General features: G+C 40.5%; 1 protein-coding gene across 1 annotated transcript in view; it reads right to left on the bottom strand.

Moving 5' to 3' along the window:
- The window catches only part of LOC131460626 (receptor-type tyrosine-protein phosphatase gamma-like), a 355,572-nt gene that overhangs the window by 65,437 nt on the left and 270,389 nt on the right, over window positions 1-19,746 (bottom strand). Inside the window, exons 5-6 of the mRNA XM_058631264.1 lie at window positions 18,937-19,032; window positions 5,761-5,827 (exon numbers count right to left, since the gene is read on the bottom strand). Coding sequence (XP_058487247.1) covers window positions 5,761-5,827; window positions 18,937-19,032 — 163 coding nt within the window. The remainder of the gene's footprint in view (window positions 1-5,760; window positions 5,828-18,936; window positions 19,033-19,746) is intronic.

Genomic DNA, 19,746 nt, shown 5'->3' with positions numbered 1-19,746 from the left:
GACAACACAATGAAGCACTTCAGTAACTCAGAACGCCAGTTAGTGACCCAGTTCCTAACTAGCTAACATGAGCGAGTTTCTATAGCATTACTTCACAGATCAAACAGGTAGTATTTTAACACTGGTTTAGTACTTAAGACTTTTATATTGCATTTCCATGATCCTCTGTTGCACTTTCATTTAAGCGATTACATTTCAGTTGCAAGCGCTCTCCTACGCAGCCCATTATTAACGATGAGTGTCAAAAATGTATTTGATGTTTGTCACTGGGTTTCCATGAGCATCATTAAGCATCTCTGATGAAATAGTGTACAAATTGTTTCCTTTACTTCTAAACCTCTTAAAACAGCGCGGCAGTATGGATCTTTGTGCGGGTTTTGGAGGGCCAGTGACACACATCTTTTATTAAAAAAAAAAAAATGACACGTTTCACTTCAAACTCCTGGAATGTTATGGTAATTTCGAGAACAAAAAAAAGCAGGGACTCGTTCATCTGCACTGCGGTTAGATTGCATCATTTGCACACAGAACGAGGTGGCGTTTTTATTTGCATGGATGAGAACTTTGTGTTTTGCAGTGATAAGTGGGTTTTTACTGCGAAACATGGCGCTAATGACTCCCTCTACAGTCTAATCAACAGATGGTAAATGCTGAGATTCATTGTGTGGATTTTATTATTTTATTATTTTTTTTAACTTTGCCTCTTCTTAATTGTGTTTCTCTACCATAGCTTATGTGCATGAATAATGCTTCACATTACAATATAACACACCAATTTTAAATATCTTAACTTCTGACATTACATTAGGTTGCACTGCAAGGACTTTCATATTCCGCAGATGTGAGGGTCATGTTTTACTGGTCACCACTGGACGTTTGGATTGAATGGCTCACTTATTTCACACTCGCACACTTGTGTGTTTCTTTTGTAAGTTGGAGTCATGATCAACTTAAGGAATGAGGTTGGCAGGGAAATAGCTTAGTCAACTTTCAAATCATCATTTATCAACTACAGGTGGATTTGTGACGTATGGAGCAAGAGCTGGGAATAAGCTCAGCTTTGCTTTATCTAAAGGCTTATTACAAGTCTTGTTATATTGAGCATGTCTGGCAACCAGCATGGAAATACTACATGATCAGGAAAATCACAGAAAAAGACGTTTGCAACATTTAATCTGTGGTTGAGAAATGTTTTTTATAATCTTCATAAAATTGCATTTATCTCATTCAATTCCTTATTAAATCCAAGGTCAGAGCTCTGCCATTAAAAACAACATTACATTTCCTCCTCCGCCAACAAACTGGCCTTTAGAGGACTATCTGAGGCCTGATGCAAACACTTAAATCGTCCTTGTCAACAGAGACTAACGGAAAAAGGCCATGCTGTATGTTCATTTCTAGACTGAAATATTTTAACTATACTATTAACTATTTAAGGACTATCTTATCTTATCTTAACTATAGCCCCCTTAGATTAAAGAAGTCACGATCTGCATAAAATAGAGAAATCCCCTTTGAATGGATCAATTAAAAGATATGTAAGAACTAGTTTGCTTTATTATCATGGGGAAACTAACCATCCCAGGAGGTTTGTGTCCCAGGATTCATTGTGCAGCAGGAAGATGGCAGTAAATGACACCCCAAACATTTGAGGAATACACTTCTAAACAGAAGTAGCAGGCGTCAACGTTAATAAATAGCCAACTTCTCCCGTGTTTTGTTTCATTACATGTTGCTTCAGCTCCAGCACTGTTGCTTGGTGACAGCATGAGGATTTAGCAAAGAGTAAAATCTCCCAAAGACCAGACCATCTCAACTGAGTCTAACCTGTGGGGTTTAAGACTTTAAGGCAGCTCCTGGCTTGTAAAACAACTCCTGATCTTTCTAATGACCAGGCCAAGGATTTTTGGATGTGAATAAATCAAAATGTCAGACTTTTGTCTGTCTCTGACCTGAGATGGGAAGAAACTGACTCCATTTGCCCTGATGAGAAACTGAGTTTGTCTGTGAAATGTGCTTACGTTTCTGACAGTCTCCTGAGCTGGAGGAGGGAGAAAGATAAATGTATACAGAGTAGACAGGCACACTGCATGTCGATGGACTGTGGAATATTTAGGTCCTGAATGCTCAGTGTAGTGCAGTGCATGCAGAAGTGTAACATTTAGCCGTGTACCTGCTCACCGCTTTGTTGCAACACTGTGTGATTTGCACTGTTTATCTACTCAGGTGTCAGCGCTCCTGCTGCTCTCATGTCACAGTCGTTAAATGAAGCCCTTCCTCCTTGCAGGCACAAATTACAAGTCCATTAATTCACTATTTTACTCACTGCACGCAGTCTCCGCTGACTTGGCACTGTGTGACCCTGATTGGCAATTAATTTTTAAAGGGCGTACATGGCTCATGGTGGTTTCCCCTGATTTAAGGTGGTGTGTCGACCCTGTCGCACTTGTATTGGAGTTCGAAGAAGAGAAATTATGTTACTAGTTTCTGTCTACTTCAGTTTATCTGCACTACTGAGGATGACTGAATCAAAGAGAACTCCCCCTGAGCTCTACCTGATGTGGATCCGCTGCAGTGATCAGTGTCCGAATTTCAATTCCGAGTTACATCTATATCTGTAAATCTGTATCACTACCAAACTGTGCAAACCCCTTCTTCTTTGATCACAATCAAACTAACTACTTATCTTGTTTCATCATGTTATGACCCACCTTTAACTACCTTTGTATATATCTATTAACCCTAGAACACTAACGTCGGGTGACTTTCACCCGACATAAGTCATAGAGGGTAATATTTTTTTCTGGCTGTGCCTTTACCAGACAAGGCTCACATGTCCCAGGAATGGTTAGATCAAATAACAAGTTCCCAGTGCCATTATTTTTTTTGGCAGGGATTTCGATTTCACTAATTTTAGAGGCTTTGGTCAGGGTCCCCCGATGATGCCATTTTTTTGTTTTATGAGATGTTGTATGTTTGGAAATAAGAGAGGAGTACTTCAATTTGACATGTATTGTTTTACTTTAATATAATTCTGATGAGAAGTAGTTTTTTTTTCCAGGTTTATTATATCGGGTTAAATATACCCAGCGTTGAACGTGAGTGTTCTAGGCTTCATGATGATATAGAGTACATTGCTTGTATTGTATTTATTGATTGTGATGTGTGATGCACCACCGCGCTGAAAATAAATTTCCCTAAGGAGAACATTGTATCGCATTGTGATCACTGATGATAACTGAGGCATTTTCATAAAATCAAGACAACTGATTTAAGAGTAGCATAGCATCAGAGAGGCTAACTAACATTAGACTATGGTTTCAAAATATGTTCTGTATAGATTTTCCAAAAAAAACAACAACACGTGTATGACTCACACAGATGTGTGACTCATATCTTTGCTATCTACCTTATGTTTGAATAAAACAGCACAGTCCAATAGTCACACGATATTGTTTGCTGTAGATACATGAAGCTTGTAATTAATCTTATTGCTGCCCAGCGTGCTAGGCCCGTCTCTGCAGCAGAACACAACGTAAGGTCTTTTATTTCCTCTTTCACTTGTAACTCCTGTGATTTTTTTTCCAAATGTGTGTTAGTCACTGTAGTAATGATCGCACCTCTGGACAATAAAGCCTTCGCAACTCACCACACCATTAAAATGAATAGCTTGAGAGCGAAAATGAGCGATCACTGCGCTCGTCTTCCTCCTCCTCCTTCTCCTCCTCACTATAGCCACCTCTCATCTTTCACATCATCCCACAGCATCATTATCAGTTGTTGCATCTGCCTCCCAAAAGCCCCTGCAAACTGTTCAAAGACAATGGGCTCCTCTCTTCGCTGCCAAAGCCTTTCATAAGTCTGCTATGTAAATCAGGTTTTTTTTATACATATATATCCTGGGCTGATTTCACATGGATGGCAAGAAGCCACTCGCTGGCTAGCTGGTCAGAGGTCATTTGTTCCAGCGAGGTTTCATGTAAAATGCAACAAGGCATGAGGTACAAAGACAGTAGAGTCAGCCCTTTCGTACATGTCTGCCAGACAAGTCAGGCAACGAGAGGAGAGAGAGAGTGCTGTGAAAAATTTAACCACCCGCTGCTTCGTAGAGTAGCTCTAGTGGAGACAGGGAAAATTAACCAACCAGCCTTCCTGTGGGAGTGTGGCCTTGATTGAACTTGAGTAGTCTTTGTGTTAGATAAATTATGGAGGCAGGGCATGTTTTTCCAAGACAGCTGAGCAGGAGATTAAGTGCAAGTATCATGCAGTGGGGTTTTATCAAAGTTTTATTTGTATATGCTGAATCTCTCTTAATATTCACTCTGAAGCTGTTCTGTAGTTGTAAGGCGAGCAGAGCCCTGAGAGGTGGGTGGGTCGGGGTAGCAAGAACATCGCTTTAGGACAAATGTTTTTATCATGACAGGGATGATCTTCAGGGCTGAGTGTGTGAGACAACCGGTTTTAACTGAGGGCATGCATTGTGAACAAAAGAAAGAAAAAAAACATGTAAAAGCCTCTGATTTGTTATGAGAAGGAAAAAAAAAAAGAAGCATCCCTAAAGTCCTAATTTATTGTGTGAAGATACTTTTGGTGAAGCACTAAATGATGCAAGGAGTCTGATGCAAAGACTTTTTTGACATAAAAACAAAGCTGGGGTAGCGTACAAATACAGTTTAATAAAATATTATACATCATATGATTATCCCACTGATGTCCCACTTACATTTGAGCTTTCTTGCATTATTCACTGTCTGAGCAGAGACCAGAATCTAATCTGCTTCACAGCCTCAAGTAGAAACCATGCTGCTCAATAATCATGTATTTTTCTAATGCTGTATGAATTCTTCTAAAACTCTGGCCCTGTTCACACAACAGGCTGACTTTACTGTTGATTTTCATAACATTTCCCTTATTCTAAAACCAATAATATTACTAATTGATGCTATAGTACAACAACAATATTACTCACTGCTCATCTTAAAAAAAAAAGTATTTGTCTTCCTCAGACATTCGCCCCAGCAAAGAGCCAATCTGATACTTCAAAATCACTGAATCAAATATCAGGAAAGGAACTTTCATGTCACCAGAACATGTCTGCCACGCTGCAGTAATCATTCCAGGTGATTTATCTTGTAACAAAAGGTGCTTTTAATAAACATGCTTTAGTTTGGAGGGCTTACCAACTCATAACATGATGAGCATCACACATGTCTCATGACACGTGCAGTGCCGCCCCTATGTTTTATAGATAGCTCTTTTTGTTGCAGCAGTTAAATACAGGTGAAAGGACATTTTATTTGTCTCTCAGAGAGACTTGCGTTACTGGATGAGAGTTCTCTTATTTAAAGTGAATTAAATGCCCAGCAGGACAGGAGAACACCACAAGAAGTCAAATCTTTTTCTTTTTCTTTTTTTTCATAAAATTGCAGCAAGAAGACCCTGGTTCGAGCCCCGGTTGGAACAAGGGTCTTTCTGCATGGAGTTTGCATGTTCTCCCCGTGTGTGTCTGTGTGTGTGGGTTTTCTCCTGGTTGTCCGGATTAGGTCATTTGGGAACTCTACATTGACTGTAGGTGTGAGTATGAGAGTGGATGGTTGTTTGTCTCCATGTGTGGCCGTGTGATGGACTGGCAAACTGTCCAGGGTGTACCCCGCCATTGCCGTATGTCAGCCGAGATTGGCACAGCTCCCCCGTGACCCTCATGTAGAGGATAGAGCGTGGATGTTCCCTGTGTGACTGAGCATTGGTACCAGCACTCACCGTGATGGACCACACCCTTCAGACCATGGATTATGGGGTTGACAGCAGGATTGTCCTTCCCTCCCACCTGCAGAACACAAAGACAATTGTAAGATAATGCATATGCCTTATACTGATTATTAACATTATATCACTTCATTATTATTATTATTCTTTATTTTTCGGGGAATTTAGGACATATTGAGAAAAAAAATGTTTTGCCACCCACATTTTTCTTTTTCACTGCATCTATTTCAAATCATAAAATGCCCTGTAGTATGTGTTTAAATTCAACCGTGGAAAAAGAAGAGAGAAAAAAAAAACACAGTGACGCATGGGGAGAAAGAGAAGTGTAACGTAAGTGAAAAAGGGAAAGGAAAAAAACAAAAGTTTAAAAGCATAGGAGAAACACTGAGGCACCGAGAGCGCTGTAATTAGGAGAAACAGCAGCAATCAACAAGCTGTCAAAGGCCCTCTCCATCCGAGCTCAAAGAGTGAGCGATGTCATGGTAACACATGCATTTTCATTGTCTTCAATTAGAGAATCATTGTTGTCATGGAAGCTGGAAATCAATAAAACCAAAGCAAAAAGAAAAAAAATTATCTCTAAATGGTAAAACATGAGCGCCCTCCAACATGAAGACCACTCTGTCTGATGAGACACCTCTCCGGTTTTGCAAAAGTGCACCGAGAGTCATGATGGCATGGGCTGCAGAAAGATATCCATCACACAAAGAAAGGTGAACAATTTTCATGGACAACACAAGGATTTCTTATCAAATGCATGCGAGGGACATTTCCCTTCCATACAAACGCAGAATGACATGCTGCTAAAATGGAAGAGCAGCACCCACACAAGCCGTGATGGACAGTCAGCAGAGACAGCAGGACACAGCATTGTTGTCAACTTGCTCCTTACTACTAAGAAAAAAAAAATTGCAATTGCAAAATTGAAAGCCAATTTCACTGTTGCCCGTGTAAATACATGTGCATCATCTTCTTCAGTTTGCAAGCTTTTGTTGCCAACGCTCTGCTGTAAACATCTTTTGCTTGAGTGAAGGTCAAAGAAGTGAACTGTCAGCAGCAGCGAGGTCTCGACTATTCAGAGTAACCGCAACATTGTTTCTGGAAAAACACATCACTGTTGACATTTTTAAAAAAGTAGATTTTGTTTAATGCAGGAGTCCTAGGCAGCAGATACAGTACAGTACTTTCTGTTTAGCCACACGTTTGTGTAGACGGCCAGACGTGTCTGTAGTTGCACGGTGCCAGTGCTACTACTAATATGCATCATGCTACTGGAGGACATACGTAAATACTGTATAAAAGGTTTATTTTAAGGCTGAGAAAAACAAACGTTTTCTTTATTTTCATTTATCACAGTATGTTCTAAAAATGTATATCATTAATGGGTTTTTTTCCCCCTTTGAGATCCAGTGTGTAAGAATAAGTGGTCCTTTCAGCATGCAGGGGTGTGAGTACGTGGTCAGTACCAATAAATATTTAATTTTGGTCACTCACATAGCTGTGATAAGCGAGTGTCAACCCACCCTGGGGACACCCATTGATCTGTGCTTCGTTTATGAAGCTTCCAGTTTAGTATTTTTGTGCGTGTCATATTTCAAAGGATGAGGATGGAACTCAATGAAAGCTTGTCAATTGCACCGTACCAGCTGACAATGACATGATGAGCTATACTAGCTACTGGAGGTGCAGGTATTATAACAGTATATTTAGGGTAAACATTTAATCAGCTGAATGAACAATTGCATTGACGGTGCATTTTGCGTTTAGTTCAGTTTTAGTTGAAATAAAGCAAGCTCTAGTAATTATTTACTTTTAAATATTTTTGTCCATTTATATATGAATATGTTATTTTACAATGTCTGATTCTCTGTGACTCCTCTACTGTGAGGAGTGCTGGGGCATTGCCCTTGTGCCCTTGTGCCCTCTGTTGGCCAGCTGCCCCAATACTGATCCTAATTGGTATTACACCTTGTGGCTGCTTCAAAAACATAATCGTGGATTAATGAATTAAGCTTTCTTAATTCCAGGTTCTGCAGGGGTGCCGTATGCGCCATTAACAAAAATGAAACAAGTTGGCACCACGTGGATAGGCCACGGGATTTTATGATGTGATTGATGCAGGGCTTTGATCATGACAGTTTTAGCGATCATCTTGAAAAAAAAATCGACAAGTTTGTGGAAAGGCAAACATACTGAAGTGGCCCTTTCATCCACATTTTCATCCATATCCAGGAATACATAGCAAGAGAGAAGAGAGACCCATCAGTTAACACAGTAAGCAAGCACTTACTTACTGCACACAAATACACACACTTGAAAACCAATTGGTCTTCCTACTGTGGCTGATCACTGTATTTGTTCTGGTTTGAAGGAGTTTAGTGAACCGCAATCAATGTGCATTTTCATGTAATGTGTTCTCTTTAAGTTCTCTATAATATTGTGAGGCATCTACCATATAATGTAATGTGCCTTGAGATAATGTATGATGTAAATATGTGCTATACAAATACAATTGTATGTGATTTTGATTTGATTTGAAGTGAGGCAGGAGTAGGGGAGGTAGACTGAGAGTTATCTGTAAGTCACTAACAACTGTTACTTAGAGCAGCAGGGACAGAAAATACAATCATGAATTTTAGTTTTCTGAACTTTCTGAAATCCACTAGCATCCTCAGACCCTATGAAATGCACTTTACTCCATAATAATACAAATATATAAAACAAACATAATCAGAACCTAATTAAAAAAAAAAACAAGGTATGTTGCTCAGAAGAGAAAACTCGTCGGCATTTCAATTACCGTATTTTGCGCACTATAAGGCGCACCGGATTATAAGGCGCACCTTCAATGAATGGCCTATTTTAAAACTTTGTCCATATATAAGGCGCACTGCATTATAAGGCGCATAGAATAGACGCTACAGTAGAGGCTGGGGTTACGTTATGCATTCATTAGATGGAGCTGCGCTAAAGGGAATGTCAACAAAACAGTCAGATAGGTCAGTCAAACTTTATTTATAGATTACAGACCAGCGTTCTGACAACTCCGTTTACTCCCAACATGAATAAACAGCTGTTTTATGTGATGTGGTATTTCGTTTATCTTTTAACAACAGCAGGGTATAACATGTAGTGCAACATTTATATCACATAGTGGAGGGGAACTTTTCCTGGATTCAATAAACACGTAAAAAACAGTCTGATACTGTTACGGTAAATCAAACGTTAGTGCTATCACAATATAGTAACACTCGAAATAGTGCAAAGCAATAACAATATATAAATAACTCAACGTTGCTCAAACGTTAATGTCACACAACACAACATAAACATGTAAAGCTCAAGTTATTCCTCATCCGCGAATCCCTCGAATTCTTCTTCTTCAGTGTCCGAATTAAACAGTTGGGCGAATACGGGATCCAACATGCCCGGCTCCGTCTCGTCGGCGTCGTCACTAATCGAGTCAGTGTCGCTGCTGTTGTCTAGCAGTTCAGTGACAATTCCTGCCTTCCTGAAAGCTCGGACCACAGTTGAGACTGATATATCAGCCCAGGCATTTACGATCCACTGGCAGATAGTGGCGTATGTCGTCCGGCGCTGTCTCCCTGTCTTGGTGAACGTGAAGTCAGCGGCTGCTTACCGTATTGGTCCATATATAAGGCGCACCGGATTATACGGCGCACTGTCGGCTTTTGAGAAAATTTGAGGTTTTTAGGTGCGCCTTATAGTGCGGAAAATACGGTACATATTTATTGTTTTATGTTCATTTTAAACTAAGACCAGTTAGAAACGAGCTTTGTGTCTGAGACTGTCTGCTCTGACTGGCAGTAATGGCTGCACAGTGTTTCACCTCGTGCCAAAAAAAAGTTTAAATGCTGACACATGGCTAAACAGCTCCAGGAGACTGGGTGACAAATGAGGAATGCATGCCAGGTGGCATGCCATTGGAAAACAATTTTGTCTGATCACCCTCCATGGACAACAAGAGTTAGTACAGCTGACGAAGCAGACAAAGCTACAATGGCCCCAAGAGCTTAACATACGGCAACTTAAAGGACCAGTGTGTAACCTTAAGGAGGGATTACTGAAATGAAGTGAATAAAGTATAAACATGTTCGTTTGCATATTTATTTAACAAAAAAAAAATTATTACAACCTCATTGTATGTAATTAAGGCAAGGACCTTCCTTTCAGGAGGCCATCACGATGTTACTACAGCAGCCCGGAAGAACTAACCAGCCAAAAACAGAGTGTTTTGTGTTTGAAAGTGAAGGTTACTACACAAGTGAAGACAAAAGACATGTTTTTGTTAATGCTAAGGCCACTGTAAATCCCCGACGCATCATGGTAATGCATCCTCAGTTTGTTACAATCTGATCATGATCAACATGAAAACAAATGAAAGGCATGCAAATGGTTATCAATTGGATAACGTGTGCAGCACACAAAACAACACCCTGCAGATATTGGCAACACCATCAAACACAACCCAAGTGTTTGACAGAGTATTTGGCTGTCATGGTTTTTTTTTTCTGTGTTGTGCATTATGATTTGTGTGGGTTTTTTTTTTTGGAGTCACAGTATTGATCTCTAAAATGCTGAATTAGATATAACTTTGGAGACAAAGAAAAGAAGTTGAACTCAGTTTACTTTGAAATGTTTCAAATAGCAGAGGAAGTTCACAACGGTGGCTTGTTTTTGTTGCAAGAAAGAAAACGTGTGAGGATAAAATAGTGCTTGTGTGTGTGTGTGTGGGGGGGGGTAAAGAGAAATAAAGGCCATGGAGACACATAGAAAATGACAGACAGAGACAGAGTGGAGTGGAGAAAGAAAGGAGGACAAAGGGAATTAGCGTTTCATTATTAATGTTTGTCTCTGAAAGCCCACAGGCTCGTCCCTGGAGATCCTCAGCCACCAGGCCCTCACTTCATGATGTCCTACTCTCTCTCCCTCTCTCTCTCTCTAGCTATCTATCTATCTATCTATCTATCTATCTATCTATCTATTTATCTTTCGATCTATCTCTTCAAATCCTACATCTTTCATTCACCGTTTGTCTCCACAACTCCAGATCCTTCTATTTCTCTGGGGAAGGAGCACTGCAGTGACAAATCAGAAAAAAAAACGAGTACATTGTGAAATGCCCTCATATTTATGGCCTCTGTGGCTTTTCTCTCTCACCCCCCCATCCTTTGTCATCCATCCAAGATCCCTCACAATGTACCCTTTTAACTGTGGCCAATTTATGGGTAGGTGGTGGAAGATGGGGAAAATAGCCGAGCGGTCACTTGTCTAGTTTTATGTAGATGCACTGTACATATTTGATTAGAAATGCATGTTTATTAATACCTATAGCTTGACTATCTTGTCTTAAATGCTTGTTTGTCCCTGTTCCAATATCTTATATCTGCTCTTTTTGTTCAAAGGCGGTGTACACCCTGCACAGGTCGCCACTCCATCACAGGGCTCACATTCACACCTACAGTCAATTTAGAGCGAACTATTTGCCTAATCCCAAAATCGGCATGTTTTTGGACTGTGGGAGGAAACCGGAGAACCCGAAGGAAACTCCCACACACGTGAGGCCCTTGTTCCGACCGCATGTCTTCTTGCTGCACAGGCAAGAGTGCTAACCACTACATCAACCGCGTGGCCTCATTCTGAACCCTTGCCTGTGTAGTTTTACGGTTTTCTCCTCGTTCTCCTGACATTACATGAACACCAATTGCATATCTGCACACAAGGTGTTTCGGCTGTGCAACCCAGTTGACTGTCTGATGCAGCAGATTCTATTTTTAAACAGCCCAGCTGTTGATGCATGCTATGCAATGACCCGAAGGAGTGGAATCACCCCCCCGATGGCCATTCAACTACATACATGTCTCAGACTCTTTGGCATTGGTCTCACGTTGTATCCGTCTGACTGACAGCTTGTCCCTTAACTTCCATTTATAGGCTGATTTGAAGTAGTAGAAACATTTGTTATATCAACACCTTAATGGGATGCAAATATGGTTATTTTAGGTTTAATGCATGCATTCCCTTTTAACAAAAAAGTCAATCACATGAATGATTCCAGCATAGATAGTGCTAAAACTGTAAATACCATGAGAATAAGGCTGATCTTTTCTTTTCTTCCTTCCTGCTCTGTATTATTTTGGAATTTGTTTTCTTCGTTGTCTTTGTTCTTCCTTTTCCCTTTCCTCCCACTTTGTAATATTAAATGAAAAACCAGTTCTTCAAAGTCATGTGAAACAAAAATCAGTGGGATTCCCATGTTAAAACAAAATGGTAAAAAAAGTAAGAGTGGGTGTTCCACATGATTTACATCCCAGCTGGGCCTCAGGTTTTGCATGCCTCCGCTCCTGGCTGAGAGTAAAGGGAACATTAGAGGCATGCCGCGCTGTAAATAAGCAAATAAAAGGGCAATGATGGCTGTTTACAACTGCTGTCTATTTCAGTCAGAGGCTGCGCTGCAAAATAGTGGTGGGCCATAAAAGCATGATTCTAGAACTCAGTGGAGATGATGGGGCCAATTTGTCCTGCAACCCAAGGGGTGACGACTTAATTAATACATGACACTGGAGTTGCTGCGGATATACACTGATAGCAAGGAGGGGGAGAGGCTTTCTAATGGATGGATAAAGGCTTAAAGGAGTAAACAAGACAGGCAAGACTGTGTTGAAACAGAATAATGAGATTAAAACAATTATATAATTAAGGCTGGGCAAATGTAAAGATGTATAAATGAACCCAAAATATCCCTCCCTATAGAATAAAAAGACATACTGCTATGCTTTGTTGTAACCAAGTAATAATAACAGAGCTGATTTAACAGTGTTGTCGGACTGGACTTCCTCCCACTGTGTGGAGTTTTTTTTTTTCCTTTTATTATTTATATGCCGATATTTCCATTTGTGTGAAAACATACTTTTCAAAGATCATCATCACATTTCTCAGCATGTTCAACTTGGAGACGTATCTCTTTGATACACTGCTGTATAATCAGCGAAACATATTTCTTCAAGTTAAGTTACAAAAAAGAATATTCACATCTTGCAGATGAATAAAAGAAAAAAAGAAAGAAAAAAGTTGAAACTTAAAGCTCTGCCTTAAAAAAGTTGTATGGCGAGTTCAGTAGTTCAGTAGTTTTGTTTGAAAATGTAAAACCAAGCGATTTAATGTAAGAGACCTTGAGAATAAAAACAAATAACAATGTAAAACAATTATACTGGAAACACATTTCATTTTCATTGGCAGTTTGTCGTGTCTTTGTTGCTGTGGGTGCTCCTGTCAGTGTCACTCTGTATCAGAGTCAGTGCAGAGTTGACTTTTTGTTGTGAATTCCTGCCAATTACACAAGCTATGTGCTTCTCATCTACATGTCTGACTAAATTTGCATTAAAACCTGTTGGACTGGATTAAATCACCCCTACGCCTCTTAAAGGTAGATATAAAGTGTGATGTGTTACGAGACAGGAATCATGTGGCACACTGGTAGTTGCTTGGAGAATCTCTGCATTTGCTCAACACTCTATTTCATACATACTTGTGCAATTTTTTTTTTTGTTGGTACTTCATCGAGACAACATGTTCTAGCATGAAACTGAGAGAGAGGGGAAATCACGGGTCAAGCCTCATTAGCTTATGGGATGCACATGCGTGTCCGTCCATCATTGTCTTCAAATCTCCATGTAATATGTCCTTTTTTCTTTGAAAGAGAAATTGCATAATGCAAATCCCTCTCTTGTCACCGGTTGGAGATGCACATTATTTCTTCTTGAATGCTCAAATTAAAGTCTGGGTGATTTTGCACATCAGCAGTGCACAGTTCAGCAGTGCTTCAACCTGGAGCTGTTGCTCAGCCAGTGATGTGAGATTGTAAAAGTATATGATGGCAGCAGTGGGACTTTGATTAACAAGAAAGAAAAAGGAGGAGTGAGTGAGTGAGTGTATACGTGCATATGAGGAGACACCTGAAGGAAAATAGCTTGTCTTGAAAAGTAACCAACTAACTTGGCACATTGTCTCTCCATGAGATCCGGTATGCCATTGCACACATTTAATGCCATTCCTTTATTATTGCACTATTTTTTTCCCACTGTTGCACATTTTACATTTTATGTTTATAATATTTTTTTTTTGTATTGTATTGCTGCTATGTTAAAACAATTTCCCCTTGGTGATGAATAAAGTATTTCTATTCTATTCTATTCTATTCCATTCTATTCTATTCTATTCTATTCTATTCTATTCTATTCTATTCTATTTTAATCTATTCTATTCTATTCTATTCTATTTTATTCTAAGTATTTTGGCCATCTAATTTTAAAATTGTGGCAAAATATTTGCATTGCAGCAATCATTAAAGCTGGAACACAACACCTGATTTTATTCTGAGGGAAATACCACCGTGCAAGTGAAAGGCAGCCATTTTCATGAAAATGGAGGAAAACAATTACAGGGGCAGCTTCTGTGTCTCTGTGGAGTGTTGTGAGAGAGGCTGCTGTAGCACAGTACAGTGAGCTAGAGGACATATTTAAACTCTACAGTCCAGGAGGACTCTCAACAGGACTCATCACCGTCAACACAAGCAGGCCCGAGAGACTCTCCGGGCTCTGCCCCACATACACATACACGGCGATGCACGGTGACACAGGCTCATAAAGACGATTTACTCATGTAAATATTTTGAGACGGCGACGAACAAAAAACGAACACTATCTTCACACAGTGACGTCCTGACATACAACTACAGTTTCCCTCACATAGTGACAAAATACAAGCGATAACACAATATGCACGACTCACAGTCACACACACACTGATCAGAGAAGTGTGAGCGTGTTTTTTTGTTATCTATTTAGGATCATTGATGGTTTAAACGCTGACCTAATCAGGACCAAAGCCTGGTACTAACTTACGAGTTACAATGTATTCCTGAGGCTCTGGTAATGGTTAAAGGTAATAAAGTGCATTTGAACCCTCTAATGGCCATCATGATATTCAGGCCGCCTGGATTTTATTTTGATTTTATCAAGCGCAAAGCTCTATTTCTCTTCTTTCTGGTATAGTTTTGGAATTGTATAGATATCACAAACAGTCTAGGAGTTATGGTAATGAGAATTATGCATGCCAAATCCTGTCGGCGACGGCAGGACGGTAACAGAGGGGTTAATCGCTAAGGTTAGGGATAACACTTTGTTGAGGCTACCAAAATGAATGGAGACCATTGCAGAGTCATACAAACAAATAGCTGTGCAAACCTGTGTGTGTGTGTGTGTGTGTGTACGCCTACAGCAGCCCTTTAAATAGACTGTACAATAGATACAATCCAGGCAACGTGTGTCCAAGCACACACACACACACACACATACACACACACAGACAGACAGCGAGAGAGAGTTCAAGCCTGTTTTCTCAGGTTGCGAGAGCCAAACTGAAGCATGTGAGCAGCTTCTGGTTGAATAAAGGAAACTGCACTTCTGAGGCCGTCACCCACACACTCCTCATACACAAAGTACACAAGCACAGCCTGCTGAGATCCCGCTGCAAGAGCCAACATGCGGTGGGCACGGGCTAAGTCAGTCTTTTTAGGTTTGCGAGCTGCAACTGTGGAATATTGTCAGGCCCAGAGGAAATGTGTGTGTAGTGGTGGATGGAGAAGGAGCTAAAATAACAGATGAAAGGTGTCCCACGCTGGACAACAATGGGGTTGAAGTTCTGGCTGTTTTTCCAGATACAGTCGGGTTTTTCAGTCACTTCACCTGCTGCTTCAGGGAAAGACATATCTCCATAGGCTTAAAGTACATGTGTCGTCTGTGATACATAATCCTCCACAGAATTATTACTTTACCTCACCCTCAGGTCACCACCTGTTGTGAAAAAAAATGTGTCTTAAGACGTCTGATGAGGATATAAAAGGTAGCAAAAGGATTGTTGGGAGTGCTGTTTATTTCTTTGCAAAGAGAGAGTCAAGATGGACAACACCTCAGGGGCAGGTCCAAATGGCTCTGAGGCACAGAGGAAGACACATAGTTTTTGTTATAGCCAGTTTGTCACGTCATTAGCTCATCTGTGCAGCACACAAAAGACGCCTGTAGGAGGAGAAATGTGGCCTTGGGCCTCGAAACAGGAAGATTAGTAAATCAGTTTTGTGTGGGCATTACACAGTTGGCTGTGAATGTTTAGACTAAAAGTATCAGGTTAAAAGTGAACAAGTGTTCCGCCATGGTGTAACTAAGCTACACAAGAATAATGGTGAAACAAGCAATATACTCTAAGAATAGAGCTCTACATAGAAGATATCATTATGGTATCTTAAGACTCTCTCTCTCAATTCATCTCTCAGTTAAACTATAAACTAGGTTCTAAACACATTATATTCAATGACATGTATATTGGGTTACATTTAAAAAAGAGGGTTTGTTACTTTCTAAATAGTGTGTCTTTGTATTCCGAGGCCCAAGATCTCATAGCAAACGCTTTCCTCTCCATCTGCCACCATTTACACCTGTCAGCTCCATCAGCGATTTCATACGTTACTGGCATTTAACCACTGTGAGTGTTTCATTTGTCATATCCAATTTAATGCACACATGAAGGCTATTAAATATTGTTTACCTTGACATTTGCTGCACGCTACCAGGAGCCTTTCCCATTATCATCACATGAGCGCAGCATCTGTTGCACTTTGCTTATGCTCCTACAGTTACACAGTAGCTCTCCATTTGGCGAGGCAGACACCACAGTGTACGCCAAAAGGCTCCTTTTTACCAGCTGTAGTGGTAACTCGGTAGTAAGGTCAACGGGTAGCAAGCAGTAACAGCATCCTGCCTAACACTGGGATGTAGCAATGTGTAAAAATTGCCATCTACACCACATTTGAATGCAGAAATGCTACATATTATGTGTTTAAATGACCATTTCACGTAGATATGGTGTAGCTTTCATGGAACAGAGCTCTGCGTTTGTGACAAGAACTTTTTATAACTCACTACAGAGGCTACATAACTAAAATTCACTTCAGCATCGGCCTAGTATGAGAGACATCACCACGCATCCAGTGCTACATAGAGGAGTTCACTGGCGATTATGGCACATGATGGGACATTATAACAAATGGGAAGGAGTGTGGTAAAAACATAGGGCATTATCATGATGTGAAAGTGACAAACATCTGCAAGAACTGAAGCAGAGTGATAGATCCCAAACCGAAAGACAGGTGGTGAAGCAGGGCACTGAAGGAGAGTTATAGACAGAGCAAGAGAGTAAGAGGAGGACATATTAACTGGGGGTTAATGGTCCAAGTAAAAGCCCACTTGGGTAATCGAAGGCCTCAAATGAACTTTTCATTCCTGCCATTTGAGAGTGATGGAGCTCACAGTGATCCCAGTCCATCCACAGCACCAATAAACAGGCAGGGAGAAGAGGAGAGCACTTTGATCCTGATCTCACACCCTCACAACACCCACAGACAAAATCTGACTCTTTATCTTCCCGGATAACCAACAGGAAAAAGCAAATGGAAAAGAGAGATGAGACATGTGATAAGAGCAATGAGGGGAGCAGATAAACGCAGGCTTTAAACCTAATAATCAGACTCCTCCTCAAACTTAAAGGGACAGGTCCGATTTTTTTTTTGAGGTGTGACTTATGAGGTATTTCCTTATTAGCTACACTGACTTTGCCAAGCATGGCGGTCTGCCATATTCACCTGGCAGCCAGACACTAGCTCTCACTTGACAAAAGGTCCACCTAATATAATTTATGTAATTTCATTTTTCTATTTTAAGAACAACACACACAGATTTGTCATGTTTTCTCATGTTAAGCCCCTTTTCCACCGACTTACCTCGCCTAGACGCGCCTCGGCACGGTGTGGGTTACGTTGGTTTTCCACAACAAAATAATAACTACTCAATGTGGGCAGAGTCATCACTGCACGGCCGCATGAAACTGCCGTGACTTTGTTTTACATGCGACACACACAAACGAGTCAGTTCATTCAGTTAATTAGAACATTTGTTCAGTACTTCCTCCATGACCGGAGCACAGACTCCGTCTGACACAGTCCCTGGACTACAGCGCCAGGGTTTGTGATGTAGCTCGCCGGTTGCGATCGCGATCAGCAGTGCTGTTGCTAAACACGCTAGACTCCATTGTTAAATATTGAGATTTTAGACATTTCATGTAATTGTTGGAGATTAAAGGTGACATCGAATGCTCGTATTGCACATATATGTTAGTTATGGAGGTCTACTTACATATATTAACTTGTTTTCATGGTTAAAATCCTCCTAATCGCTGCAAACGAGCAGATCAAAATATCTCCTCACTGACGCTCTCGTCAGCCGCGCTGTTTCAGACCAAAACCACACCCCCAGAACGTGGACTGTGTTGTGATTGGCCAGCCAACGAGAGCTTTCCCACTGTCCTGTGATTGGCCAGGTACCTGGAAGTGACGTAATTGGTAGGCCTGCTCTCGGATACACAGCTCCCCCTCTGGCACGGTGGATGCTCTGCATCTCAGCAGCTACAACGAGAGTAGTTCTTCTTCTTCTGCGGTTGAATGTACGCAACCGGATGTGCCCGGACTAGTGCCCGCACCAGGAGGCGCTATGGTGGTGAGGTTTACTGATGACAACGTCAACATACGGAAGTGCCGATCCTCAATACAAAACAATACAAAAAAACAATACAACCCTATTTTCTCAGCAGTGGCTGAACTGTTTGTTCTGAAACATTAGGGTTTCATAAACGAGGTAATGACGCAGATACACACACAAACGCAGCGTTAATTGGAGCTTCCGGCCTTTAACCCACGTTTTTAGGATTGTAGTGAAGTCTGCGATGATAGTGTCAATACTTGCCACAGTCACATTTAAAATCACCTGGATAATTAGTTTAAGTCATTTTTAATGAACGCATTCATCTACCAAACTCTGTAAAAAGTTTAAATCGAGATCATTTTTTTTTTAATAAAATCAAATGCACTCAAGGATTTTGTATTCTTTCATAGCAGGTTATAGTGGTAAGCAGATATTCAATTTGGGCTGAGCTGTACTGGAAATAATGAACCACAATGTCCAAAATCTTTCAATAATCTGGCGTCCCACTAGGATGGACACACATACTCACACACATAAAACTTAAAAAAAAACCTCCTACCTGAAAAAACACAGCCATGGCTGCGATGATCCTCTTCTCCCTGAGCGCTGCACTGAGGCTGTCAAAGTCATCTGAGTTGTACATGTAGATCTGCATCTGTGAGAGTCAGGAAAAAAAAAAAAGGTTATGCTGGAGGACACGCAAAATGTTAACACTTTTATATATATATATAAATATATATATATATATATATATATATATATACATATGACTTGCTAGACCTGCTGTAGCTGTACAACAAACACACCACAGTGATGTTTGATGTCCTCTGACCCCTGGGCCACACGCAACAAACAGTTCATTAATTATATCTAATGTTGTCGTCCAGTATTTATTTATTCATAGGGAATCAGTAAATGCAAACCTTCACACAGGGAAATTCTAAATAAATACATTTATATAATGAGCACTATTGAGCCTTTCTGCATGTCCCACAGTCCAAAAACAATATGGGGATTAGGTTAATTGGACACCCTAAATTGACCATAGGTGTGATTGTGAGAGTGGAGGATAAAGCGGTAGATAATGGATGGATGGGTGAATCCAAACATGTGTCATTTGTTTGCCTTTTTATTTAACCAGATGGAACCTGTATGGCTTCTTTTGAGTGATGAGTCCGTGTTGAAATTTGTTCAGTGGATTTGCGTTCCGTCTATTTTATTACTCATTAAAAGATTTTGAAGGGAGAATGTTTGTCTACATTTAAAACAAATACACGTGGGCCGCAATTAAACCCCTCTTGGCCACCTTTCAAACAAGCCTATAATTGCCACTGTGCAAAAAGCTCCAAAGCTCCAAAGCCCATCGTAG

Source organism: Solea solea, chromosome 6 (genome assembly GCF_958295425.1).
Source record: "Solea solea chromosome 6, fSolSol10.1, whole genome shotgun sequence".
NCBI lineage: Eukaryota > Metazoa > Chordata > Actinopteri > Pleuronectiformes > Soleidae > Solea > Solea solea.
This window is presented reverse-complemented; position numbering and strand designations above follow the sequence as displayed.